We start from the raw sequence: 12,537 nt of genomic DNA on the forward strand, positions 1-12,537 counted from the left end.
TGTCGGCGGCGGGGTCGGGGGGGGGAGCCCCCGCAGGGGGATTTTGGGGTGCAGCAGTCGGGGGTCCCCGGGATTCCTCCGGTACTGCAGGAAAAAGCAATAGCGCAGCCCAATGCAGCGCCCCAGCGTCATCTCAGCTCTTGCTTGGCGGTGGATGACCGAGAGGAACCGTCTGGGTTATCGAGCTGCAAGCGGGAGCAGCAACAGCAGTGCAACTGCAGCAGCTGGGGGGGGTGCACGGCTGCACCCCCAAATCTGCACACACCCCCACCACCCCCGCCGGTGATTTCCCCCAGACACAGCATGGTTATGGGATTTTATAAACCATTTCTCAAAGCGCTGCTGGAGGGGGATTTACAGCATTGCTGTGCACCGGGCGCGCAGAGACGGGGGCAATGGATTTGCCTCTTTCTAATGAGCAGGAGACTTCTCCCCCCGTAGCAGTGTTACACCCGACCGGGCAGGGCCCTGGGCCCCCCGCTCTGAGGCTGAAGAGCCGAAAGACACCTCCCTGCAGCATCCCCCCACTTAGCTGGTGTATGGAGGTCCACGCACGGGAGAAAAAGCACTTGCGGAGCACAGAAGTTGAAAAAACAAGGACGCCGTTATTTCACGTGGCCTCTCCCAGAATACACAATCATGGCAGAAGGTACAGAAACAAATTGTTTATTCATCTTTAAAAAGTCAGCAACATAACACAAGGCATTTAAACACAAAACCAAGCCTGAGCTCATCTGTTAGCCCATCATACTGGGTAAGAAAATTTTTCCTTCACGGAGCAGAAGGCTTCAGTAGAACTGGAAAAAGCTCTGCCTCCTCTCCCACCAAAACTAAGGAATGTATCTCAAATTACAGCACAGGGAGCAAGAAAGAAAATTATTTTATTTGAGGCCACAGAAATATCTCCTATTCAAGCCCACAGTAGCCTAATTTAGAACAAAATGAGTGACAGAATTGGGTTTAGGCCATATCGGTATTTGTGCCTTCAAATTCTAACCTCAGTGTGATGCCTTCAAAACAGGATTATATACCAACAGCTAAAAAAATATAAATTGCTAAGCCAAACGAGAACCACATTTTTGTAGTGAAAACAACGGTCAGCTTAACAGGCAGTTGTGTAGGGTCTGGGGGAAAAGTCTCTTCCAGAGGTTGGTATGGAAGTCCAAGTCAGGCATAGGCACAAAAACTGGACCCTCTAACAGTAGTGTTACCCAGGGCTCCAACCAGCAAGCGCTGGTGAGATTTGGCGAGCTACCCCAGCACAAGGCATCCCAGTCTAAGGCATCAGGTAGTGCTGATGAGATGCATTTTTGGGGACAGGTCATTCCTTAAAAGGCACCGTTCTAATGACATCACTTTATCCAGAGGAAGGGTTTGTAATATAACCCTGATTATTTATACTCCCATGAGTCAAGGAATACAGATGAAGAATACAGGGCTGACCTGTAACCAGGGCAGCAAATTTTTTCTGATGTCACCAGTGACATCTTCCCTACCTACAGATCTATAGGCAACCTATACATAAAGTGCAGCAAGGCTGTTAATGCTCCACACGAACAGAGGGCAAGTTAAGATCTAAACGTGCTTGTATTTTAGATGTTTGATTTCTTTGTGTTTTAATTATCTTGCAAAAACTGAAGCAAGCCTGCGTTCTGCACTCTCCATTATCGATGAGGTTAATTTTTTCCCTGTGCAGCCTCTCACATTCTGCATCCAAGTTTGCTTCAGTTGATAAGTTTTGCTGGTGAATGCAACAGCAAAGGGACAGCTTGTCAGGAAACAATTTAGCTTTTACATATTTGGTTATAGCATTCTGTTTAAGATGGGCTTTACTAGCCCAATTAGTAGACAAATGGGTGTTGCAAGCATAAAAGGGTCAACCCGAATGGCCATCATCTAACCAGAGCATTAACTAACCTAAGTCAATACTCAGCAATTAATAAGATATTTGGGAAAAATTAAAAAGAAAGAAATCGTTATGATCAACTGCTTCCCATCACCCAGGCAGCACACCAGGCATCCTTTAATCCTCCCCACCACAGAGTCTGAGCAGAACTTTCCTATAGTCTCCTGAGCAGTCTCCCTAGAGAGAAAAGAAAAAAGGAATGCAATTAGATTTACAGCTCCATACAAGGCTGGATTCTTCCCAGCACATACGATTTGTTGTAGGGTTTGTACCCTCTTTGACAATTTAAGAACTAAGAATGTTCAGGAACATTTTCAGTACATAAATGTAAAGTCTCCTTAATTGCAGCTCCTCTAAAATACCCAATAGGTGTCAGGTGGGGACCTGTCTCCTTTAAGCTGCTTTGTTGGATTTGCTAATCCAACTCTTTGTTTCTAACACTGAAAAAGCAAATCCAACTCTTTGTTTCTAACACTGAAAAGCTTACCTTAATGAAGGAGTAGAGCGATTTCCCATACATGGTCAGGAATTCCCTTCTGATATCCAGCATATCTATTTCAGAGCGGGACACCATCACTCGGATCAGCGTGTTGTCATCTGTTCCCAAGCCCTAAAGAAATAAACCAACCACGTACAACTACAAAGCCTTTTGGATAAATGAGTGACAGACACAAAGGTTTTATCACTTAGTCTTCTGTGGGATCTGTTCCTAATCAGAGCATTTTTGCATTAGTGGAGTGATCCACTAGCAGCTCGCTGCCGGGTAAGAATATTGCTCTGAGCTTCCTGAGGGAAAAGACGTCCATATAAAAGGCTCAGACTTCCCTCCCTCCCCCCCCCCCCCCCCCCCAGTTAACGGCAGAGTTTCTCTTCATCTAATGATTACTGTAATGCTACTGACTTGAGCATAGGAAGGCAAGGGGAGAAAAAAAAAATAGCAATCTCACACCAAAAGGTCTTTACCTTCATGGATTTATACAGTCTTTCAGCAAAATATGCAGGTTTATTTCGCACGCACTTTACTGTAAGGGAGACAAGAACAACAGAATTAAGGTCAATCGAAATGGAAGGAGAAGGTCTTCCAAACCTTTATAGCACTTTCTCAGTGAAGGTGTTTATTCTGTAAAGATGCAATTCAGGGCCAACAAACAGCAAGTACAGTGCAGACATCCGTAGTCAGTGACCTGCTGTAAATCCGTGTCTCTGTGCCCAGTGCCCAGTAATATTTTCTTTAAGGCTTTACTGCTTCCTGACAGCAAATGTCAGCTACCAAAGCATCACTTGGGAAAGCAAACAGTATCATAAAGCACAGAGCTTTCTCACCCGATTGTATCTGCAAAGAGTAAAACACTGTGGCTTGCAAACAGTATTTGCCTCCTGAAGCTATGTAAACAGCCAGCCAGGGCAAGATACAGTATCTCTAATTATTTAATTACTTTGTAGACAAAGTTTAAAAGCAGGGCACTCACCCACAGCTAACAAAGCATCTTCGAGGTCTCCTGACATCTCAGATTTAATGCTGTCTGTTATGTCCTTATCAGCAATCCCTCTGTATGCATCAAAAACTAGGAGGAAGAGTCAGTGATAAAAAGAGAAAGTGAGATGCTTCAGGGCATACAGTGTGTAAACCACCAAGGATCACTTTGCAAGATCAAGCTCCTCGTACTCTGTACGAACATTGCACCGTTATTGTGACATTGTAAGCTAAAATCAGGGCTGTCCCACAGAAATAATTCATTTTAATTGTCAACTGTCTTGCTAATTGGCCTACCACTGCTGCTAGCATTTTTGAGAACTGCTAGTTAATGATGGCAGTTTAAATGCTTAGCTCTGCCCCAATGGGAGTCACACTTCATTATCTCCAATTTACAGGCTGGAGCAAGTTGTACTGTTGTTTTTCTCAAGTCCCTTTTTGTCTCAGGAGGGAATAAAACAGTCGTAAAGAATCAAATGCAACTGGGCTCTAGGATACCTGCTGTATCAGGAAGAGTTCACAGTCAGTTAACGGGCAAGTACAAAGCTCCTACAAAAGTATCATCCTCAAACAAGGAAGAAAATCCAGGACACCGCAGAGGGTCCTACCTCTCAGTAGGTGGCATCTGTTCCGTGTACAGAGGATGGTCATAAATTGTACCTCATCTGTTCCCCATTTCTTCTCCCCAGCTTCATACAGGCACTTGAAGACATTATGAATAGACAAAGTAAGGCTAATTGAGAAGACCAGGTGTACAGAACATGAGATTTTTTACTTCCTCGGTGCTTGAGCACTGCTGGCCTGTGGCTTGTCTAGATCACAGATATATTCCAATAAATACTAACCAAGCGCAGCAACTCTCAACTGAAATGTCATCTCCTCTCCCAAATACCCAGCCTGTCTAGACACCTCTCACCAGAGAGTTGCAAAGGAGGCTAGAACCATTATCCCCATTTTACCGGCTGAGTCAGAACAGTGAAGAGGCTTCTTTAAGGGTCAAAACTGAGACTAGAGCCCAGGTCTCCACCTAGGGCGCTGCTACCTAGCATAGCTTCAGGCTTATGGTTCTACCTTGAAAAAGAAATTTGGTCTAGAAAAAGCAAGGATTCACCACGCATCACATGTACAAGAACAGACAATTCTTGCAAGGAAGCAAATTGCTACACACCTGAGCATCTTGCTGAGCAAGGGCATCATCCACATACATTCCCTCATCTCTGTTTCCCTGCAGAGATACAAGGATGAAAGACTCATTTCACCAGAGCAACTAATGGAAGCAAGTCCTGCAAATTCCCCATTCAAAACGAGTTACTGGAGATGCATAATGAGATCCTTAAAATTGAATAGTAGCTTACGAATACAGCAAAATATGGCTCACATGCGATTTGTACTTCCTTTTGAAATGAGCAGCAATCCACTTTAACCAGGCCATTTTAAAAAGAGCACGTGGCATTAATGCATACCCAGAGTCAGACTCCTCTCCCTGCAGAAGCTGGGTGTGAAATGCAGGCGAGGTGAAATGCAAGATAGGTGAAACAAAAGCCAGCCTGAAACACCTCATCACTGAGGTGAGAGGCATGTCCGTCAACAACAGGAAGATTCATCCCCATTTCCCTTAGCCTGGACTTACCGTCGCAAGGGACACGAGGATTCTTCGAAACATGGAAGATGTATCAGAGACAATGTCCTCCTCGAGGGTATGGCCATATTCTAGCAAGAGCACACACACATATGACATCTGTTAGTAACAGGCCCACCACCTGGACACTGTCCACAACATTTGCCAGCCGCAAGCTAGGTAAGTGTATAACTCTGCTCAGAGCTCTAAAATTCACCGTAGCAGTCCAGCCATCATATTTAGTGCTACAGGGCAAAATTAAGAAGCACAGCCAGTATAAAACTGGCAATAGATCCACACGTGGACAGACATCCAACTGATAGACGTAACCACCCCATCCCATTTTATTTACACTGATTCAATTTCTGGGTGAAATTCTAATCCTGGAGGCTGTTAGCAGTCCTGCTGTTGACACCTGTTTAACTCAGAGGTTCTCTCTGGACAAACGGCAATAGTTGTATTGGCTGATTTGTCACATTTAAAGGCTAACAGACCCCTCTCCTTCCTCTTCACATGTCCATGCATACACACAAGTGACTTTCCAGTCAGTATGATAATGGCTTGCAGTTTGCGCTACATACGAAGTTTGTAGTTCTCATTAATGCGCCGAATCTCTTCGTTTGTGCGAGAAGCCAGAATTTCAATCAGGCAACCTTCATCTGTTCCTGCCCCCTAGGGAATTGCAAGGACAAGATCCAAGATTATGACAACTGTTTCGATGTGCAACTAGGATTTTTTTTTAAATTATATAAGTTAATAATAATAAATTAATAGTAAATGTATAATTATGCCATATCATACTAAATTGACCAGGACTTAAGCAACATAAAAGGAAGATTTCCAAACCTTCAGAGCCCTCCTCAGTTCATGCACATCGTACATGGTGGTAGGAGTCATCATACCAATGATCACCCTTTCAAAATTCCCATTCAGCTCAGACTTCAAGTCATCAATCAAATCCTAGAAGACGGAGAGAAGAGAAACGAGTTGGGAGAAGATACAGCCTTTGAGAACAGAAAGAACTTGGTCACCACTTTTCTTCATGCTCCAACTCTCCTTGGATGAACAGTTGCTCTGAAGTGAACACGACCAAAATAAACTTGGCCAGGGAAAGCTTGTGCTAACCTTACCATTGTGGAGACTAGGATGTTGTTCACATTTCACCCAAGTGACATAACCCCAAAAATGTCTGCATCTCCCAGTTAAAGCCACAGTCGCTAATCTCTGAAGACCACCTACCCTGCCAATACTGCTTTTATAGGTGATCAGAACTTGCTGACGTTGGGAAACATTTAGTTTGGTCAAGATCTCGATGATGGCATCTTCATCTGTGCCTGGAAGAAACCAATGGAAACCAGTCAGGCTGCTTGCACAAGAACCAGAAACATGCTCTGGTCTTGTCCAGAGTGTGCCATTAGCCATCTTCTGTTCCTTACACAACCTGGTTCTCAACAGCACTGGGGACTAGATCAACATACAGAATTGCCTCAACCCAGCCAGCGGCGTGGCAGTACCACACCGTAGGAGAGACAAGAACCTGACTAAGGACGTTTTTGTGGCCAAGACTTGGATTTCAAGGTGTGTTCAAGTCTCAGCCTGATCAACTCACTCGATTCCTTTCAGTGCCCTCACAGGGCAGTGGGGCAATGCAAATGGCTAGACTTCCCCTCTAACAAACCGCCAGACAAAACATTCCCAATGCTGGGGGCAGGGGGGGAAGGGTTTAACTGTGGGAGACCAACTTACCAAATCCCTTCATAGCCTTCCTTAGTGCCTGTGCTTCTTGCTCAGCACTGAAACTCGAGACCCCCTTGATTGTTGCCTAAACCCACAGGAGAACAGTTATCAAAGGCAGACTCAAAGTGATACATACATACAGTAGAGTTGAATTAAAAAAAAAAAAATCAAAAGATGCAAACACAGTGATAGCAAGTAAAGCCCACCCACCAAACATGAGTGATTTTATATCAGGCTTCCATCCTATCCTAAAGAGAAACAGTTTGTTCTAGAGGGACTTCCCAGCCACATAAGAAATAAGCCACAGGGACACAACTAAAAGGAGAAAATATCTTCATATAGCTGCCCATGGAGTATCAGGTTTCCAATTAAATAATGGCAAGCAGCCTGACATCTCTGTTCAGTCTAGCTAGGGCTTCTTCCCAGAAGTTTTCCATGTAAATCATAGAAGAAGCTGTTCCCATCAAAGCCCTATTCCTGACTTCTCTAAGAGCAGCGAAGGACCATCATTCTGTAAAATAATGCACCAGGAAGCACAGTGTTTTGCTCAAAACAGTGATTCACAAACAGGTTTCTCCTGCCTCCTGTCCAATGCCATTTCTGTGGGACTACACTCTCTCTTACAAAGCTCTCCCTGTTCCCATGAAAATCATCAGCAAAACACTGCTTAACAGTTGTGTAGGTTAGGCTTTCTGAAACAGGCACGGGGATAACTACCATATAGATGGCTACCTTGCAGGTTGAACCTGGAAAGAATAATATGCCCAGGAAGTTTATCTGGAGAAATTAATGCTCTTTGGACTAATATCTGATCAGATTTTCCATTAACTCCCAAACTGGGAAAGCAAGTATATGTCATTCTCCTCTAGTATGAGGAAGCAGAGAGAAGCAATAAATCCCCCCCCCCCAAAGGGACGGTGACAGTGTTCTTCCTGCTGCGTCCTTATCCGAGCTACACTCCCCACATTTATCTGATCAGAGCAAACGCTTGGCACAGCGTGGTACAGGAAACACGCACACTCACCATCGCTCTCGTATTTGGTCAACCTGTTACTGTTTGAGTCCCCAGGCAGTTAGACAACTGTAATAAAAAAACAGAGGGAGTGTTAGTTTTCTAGCAAATAATTAATAGAATATACCTACCCTTACCAGTTAATGGGGCTGGTTAAGTAACCACCTAATTTCTCTGAGGACTAAAAGCAACACTTGAACAGCCCTACCTAACGCCCATAGCAGCATCCCTGAGTTTCCAGTCCTGCTTTGTACCGAACAAACAAAGGCTGGCTTGCAACAGCATAGGGCCAGGGCGTTCACCCTGTCTGAAGGAGGGATGTGGTGCACAAGCAGATGATTAGCAGTAGTAATTTAAGAAATTTCGCTTCTATTGCTAGCGTGACAGCCTGGCTGAGGCTACAAGGAGAAGCAGACAATGTTGCCCTGGGAGCGAAGAAAATAGACTTGATTCCCATGCCCTTCAAAACACGTCTTTGACCTTGCCAGGTGAGAGCCTGAGGATGAATTAGGGTGAGGGTGCCTGCACAGTCCTAACAGCCTTCACAGATACTCCGTGGGAGGCAGAGACAACATCAAGGTGTAGATGAGCATGCGAAGGATAACCTCACTCGAGGACTGGGACAGGAGAATTATTTTTCCCTCTTACTTAAAATCTGCTGTATTCAACATCCCCTCAGTTTGGTGCAACGTGTAATTCCTTGTAGGACTGCAATTTTAACTGACTGTTAAAGCCCTCAAAAAAAAGCTTACTTGCCATCCCCCCCAGGGTTATTTTTTCTGCTCATAATTTTGTTTTCACGCATAGGGCCCATACATGAACACACCCAAAGTATTTTCCCATATCCCTGGTCAGTTGACAGGATGTCAAATACTAAGACAAGGTTCACTTCCCTGCAACTCAAGTTCAACACAGCATGAGCTGAGGTTCTTGCATTAAAGCCCTTAAGTAGAAGCAGTCATCAGCTGCTGGCATCACATCTCTCCTTAATCCTGCTCACGGTGCTTAATAGCTGCTATCAATGAGCCCAGATTGTGCAAGAACAGGAGTGTCTTTGCTCATGCTTCACATGACTCTTACAAATCCTGAATACCATCGGAGGGTGCTGTTCCGGCAAGTTAACTCTCAGTATGACATTTGCCATGGATGCGTTACACACAGGCACTCCCGAGTGCTCTCCAAGTCATCTGCACGTTATCACATCCTGTGCAGCCAGGAAATGTATGGAAAATTATTAGTGTCGAGTTTGCTTTCTTTCATATGATTACAGATTTCAGTGGTCAAACTACGACCTAGACCTCAGAAAGTCATCTTTGCTCTTCTCTAATCTTTTACAGAAATAAAAAGCCAACTTTATTTGCTTTAGCCGGATGCTAAATAATGGCTTTGAATTTCACAGATGTTTTTCTGATACAGTTTCACCATTCAGTTAGTTTACACAGAAGCAGGAATATTAGACAGGCTGGTTTAACAAGTCAATTACAGGGCAAAAGAAAGGTCAATGACCAAGGAAAAGGGGGTGGGAGGCAGAAAAATTCTGAGTGCAAATGAGCTGGCAGAAAGAAACCAAAACATGAGGAAAGGATGCATGTACTGGATTCAGGGCAAATGCTCCTGCAATATCAAATTACAACAGAAATGTCACATTGACTATTGACTGTAAGACTGCGATTTCTTCATCCAGCTTAAACGTCACTGGGAATATAAAGAGTAGAGTACTGCAAAAGGCAGCGGTGCTAACTCCACTGCGTAATCTGCAAATGCTGTTTTGTTCCCAGTATATTTCTGTGTGGTGCCACAAGAAATGAGCCACTGAAGTTACAGGTGGAAGCGCTCAGCAGTTCAGCCAGGTTCTCCAGCAATGGTCCCTGCCCCTGTAGCCCTCTTGCTCCCTTTCACAGGTGAAGGTGTCTCCATGAACGGCTCAGACTGGGGCATTAGATGAATAAAACTCTCCTACCCACCCCCTTTGCTCGTAGAGAGAGAGAAAGGAATTGCTCAGTCAGATTTGCCAGCGCTCTGCAGCTTAACACAATTCCTGGCCTGCAGCTCAAATGGGGAAAAACAGCTTCAGGATAGGAGCAACAATTAACTTTGTGTTTTGAAGAATTAAACTATGCATGCAAAGAGTCAGCTAGCTAAGGTGCCCTGGCTAACCCCTGTCCTGATGTTATTTTCTTCATCCCAGAATAAAGGCCTGAGCTAGCTGATACAGTAAACCTGGCTTAGAACAGGCTCAAAACACTGTGGCCAGATGACAGAGTGCAGGTGTATGAGGCATCCCTCCCATTATTCAATTTTTTTCCATGGATGACCTTTTCCTAGAAGGCTTTATCAGCTAATCAGGCAGTTATAAGTACACATCAATGTCCTCTAAAAGCTGAATTCAGAATAAACTTCATTTATCAGAAAACAGCTGAAACTATCGTGTGTGCTGGCCAATTCAAATCTAGGCTTGCTCTGAATCAAGTTTTCCTGACTGTGCACAGAGCGCACACAGCTCCCAGCAAGCAAAGCTCCCAACAGCTTAACCAGATATAAACACAGGTTTGTTTGGTTTTTTTTTCCCCCTCAAGTTTGAGCTCAGACATGTTGCCAGCCCTACACCTAGCATGTGGAGTGGAAAACCACTGTTTTGCGACCCATCTCCTTGCAAGGCAAACACTGGACTTGTTTGACTAGTTCTTTCATTTGGTGCACGTTTACTCCAACACAAACCCACACCCTGCGCCAGATCAGCTTTTCCATGGCTCTGCCACTGCCAGCTGTTTCCAGTGTGCTGGATACAGCCTGCTGCCTCCACAGCTGGCTGGGCTTCAGGGAGGCAGAGTGCCCTGGGGTAGGTCTGGGGCTCGTAGCAGGGTGACAGACCCTGATCGCAGCCCAAATTTGCAGCTCAGGAAAGGATCTCCCTTCTGCTGGTGAGCCCTGAGCCAGCTGAAATATCCCAGCACCTCCCACACGATGACCTTTGCCTGGCCACCGCCTTCAAAAGGAATAAAAATATAATACTGAGTTAGCAGAGACTTGTACTCCTCACTTCAGCCTGTGCACCCACCCAAAGCCGCTCCACAAGCCCCCTGACATGCCCTCCACACTCCAGGGCACTCCACCATCCAGCAGGGAAGACGTGCCAGCTTGGCCACGGGGCACGGCAGAAATAGGAAGCAAAACCTGCACTCCCTGTGCCTGGGAAGAGTCAGCCATCTTCCTCCTTCCCACAACCCACCTCCCCGTCCTTCCTCACCTGAGGTCTGCGCCCTCCAGGGCTACCCCAATGCCCTAATGTCTTGGCATCATGGCTCCAGTGGGGCATCCGCCCAGCCAAGGGCTGTCCCGCTACCGCACAGCCGCACTACCAGCCGCTGCGGTCTGGCAAGCAGGGACGGTGCTTGGCATCTTCCCAGGCGCCTTTAGCCACGCGACCCCTTCTCCATGCCAAAGGGGACCCCACAGTTAGTTTGGCACTCACCTGCTGTCCCAAGCGGGTGCCTTGGCGGGGATGGGGAGAGCTTTGCTCGGCTTGCCCTGGATGGCAAAGTCCCCGCCCTGGAGCGGGGTGGGACCCGCCGGCGCAAAGCAGCTTTTCTCGCATGCCTGACGGGAAGGCAATCCAACCCTGCTCCTCTCCTCTGCCCTTCCGTAAACAGTTGGTTGTAATCCAGAGAAGGGAGAGATTCCCCAGGGAGCCTCACACACATTTAGGAAATGCACATTTGGGGTTACACAGAAGCCTGTGCAAGTAAAGGTGGCCTGGCAGGCTCAGATGGCTTCTGTGCTCCCCAGCATTGCCTGTAAAAATCTCTGGGAACAGAGGGTCTCTCTGACTGCAGCCCGAGCGCACAGCCAGCGTCTGATGTCTCGCTTTATGCTGTCATGTAAAAGGGCATACCCAAGGGGGTAGCGAGAGGGACGATGGCGTGGAGCACACAGGCTACAACAGCTTTGAGCAAGAAGTCCTGTTGCTCCCCCCCACGTTGTTTGTGGGGATTTCTTACCTGTATTGTGTCTCCTTTGCTCCCACAGCACCTCTCCAGGTCTTCAGCATCGTTCCCCCTTATCTAAGAACTTTGCATCACAAACAGCAATGATTTCTGTAAGAATGGTTATTTTCATAAAGATGATTATTTTTGCCCCAATAAATGGCACCGCCCTCAAGTCAAAACACTTCAGGCAAAGGGACTTCAGTTTTACCCCGATGTGACACTGCCAGGGTCAGCCTTGGACAAGATCATGACGCTGACAGAGGGAAATCAACCTTGCAATAATACGTATCTTGTCTTCACTGTGTTTATCCTCAGGGATTTTGGTCTCCTCTGATGCCAAAAGTACAGTAATTACAACGGGTAAAGCAACCCTCTCAGGTTCTTTTTTTCCAGCTCGTACGACAGACCGTGCCTCTTTGCACATGCTCTTTTGCTGGAACAGACCTAAATTTAGCAGCTCGGCTGAAAGCAGGCTGTGCTCCAGTGAGCATGTCTGTGCAGCTGGCTTATTATAGATCCCACTGCAACTCAGTCTCCCAAAAACAACCCCACAGAGGCCAGCCGGCCAGGATCTACTCACTCCCTGCTGATGCGGGGGGACATTGAACAGAGGGTAACAGAAAAACAGGGTTCAAGCCACAGCCACTCTCTTTTTCCATTGCAGAGTCTCTTTCCTTGCAAAATCTGGCACTTTACTGCAACCAGGATTCAGTGTGGACTAGTACATATTATCAACAGTCACTAAGGAGAAACTCTTCGCTTTCCTACATCTGTTACAAGTTTCCATTCTCATCCCTTCCCCTC

At 46.1% G+C, this 12,537-nt stretch overlaps 2 protein-coding genes across 3 annotated transcripts in view; both read right to left on the reverse strand.

Moving 5' to 3' along the window:
• Positions 1 to 132, reverse strand: part of GMCL1 (germ cell-less, spermatogenesis associated 1) — a 21,515-nt gene extending 21,383 nt beyond the window's left edge. The window contains exon 1 of the mRNA XM_009273799.1: positions 86 to 132. Coding sequence (XP_009272074.1) covers positions 86 to 132 — 47 coding nt within the window. The remainder of the gene's footprint in view (positions 1 to 85) is intronic.
• A 518-nt stretch (positions 133 to 650) lies between these two features.
• Positions 651 to 12,156, reverse strand: ANXA4 (annexin A4). 2 transcript variants are annotated; one of them, XM_009273784.2, is made up of 14 exons: positions 11,942 to 12,156; positions 11,746 to 11,841; positions 7,760 to 7,816; positions 6,745 to 6,820; positions 6,238 to 6,332; positions 5,845 to 5,958; positions 5,580 to 5,670; positions 5,011 to 5,090; positions 4,549 to 4,605; positions 3,989 to 4,082; positions 3,376 to 3,471; positions 2,870 to 2,928; positions 2,394 to 2,516; positions 651 to 2,083 (listed from the first exon to the last, which is right to left on the reverse strand). In XM_009273784.2, the coding sequence occupies exons 3-14, from the start codon at positions 7,760 to 7,762 to the stop codon at positions 2,024 to 2,026; spliced, it is 948 nt and encodes a 315-aa protein (XP_009272059.1). In that variant the 5' UTR covers positions 7,763 to 7,816; positions 11,746 to 11,841; positions 11,942 to 12,156; the 3' UTR covers positions 651 to 2,023. The 2 variants fall into 2 exon arrangements, with proteins under 2 accessions (XP_009272059.1, XP_009272057.1); XM_009273782.2 differs by lacking the exons at positions 11,746 to 11,841; positions 11,942 to 12,156 and adding an exon at positions 11,220 to 11,576.
• Between the last annotated feature and the right edge of the window lie 381 nt (positions 12,157 to 12,537).

This window comes from Aptenodytes forsteri, unplaced genomic scaffold (assembly GCF_000699145.1).
Source record: "Aptenodytes forsteri isolate BGI_AS27 unplaced genomic scaffold, ASM69914v1 Scaffold127, whole genome shotgun sequence".
NCBI lineage: Eukaryota > Metazoa > Chordata > Aves > Sphenisciformes > Spheniscidae > Aptenodytes > Aptenodytes forsteri.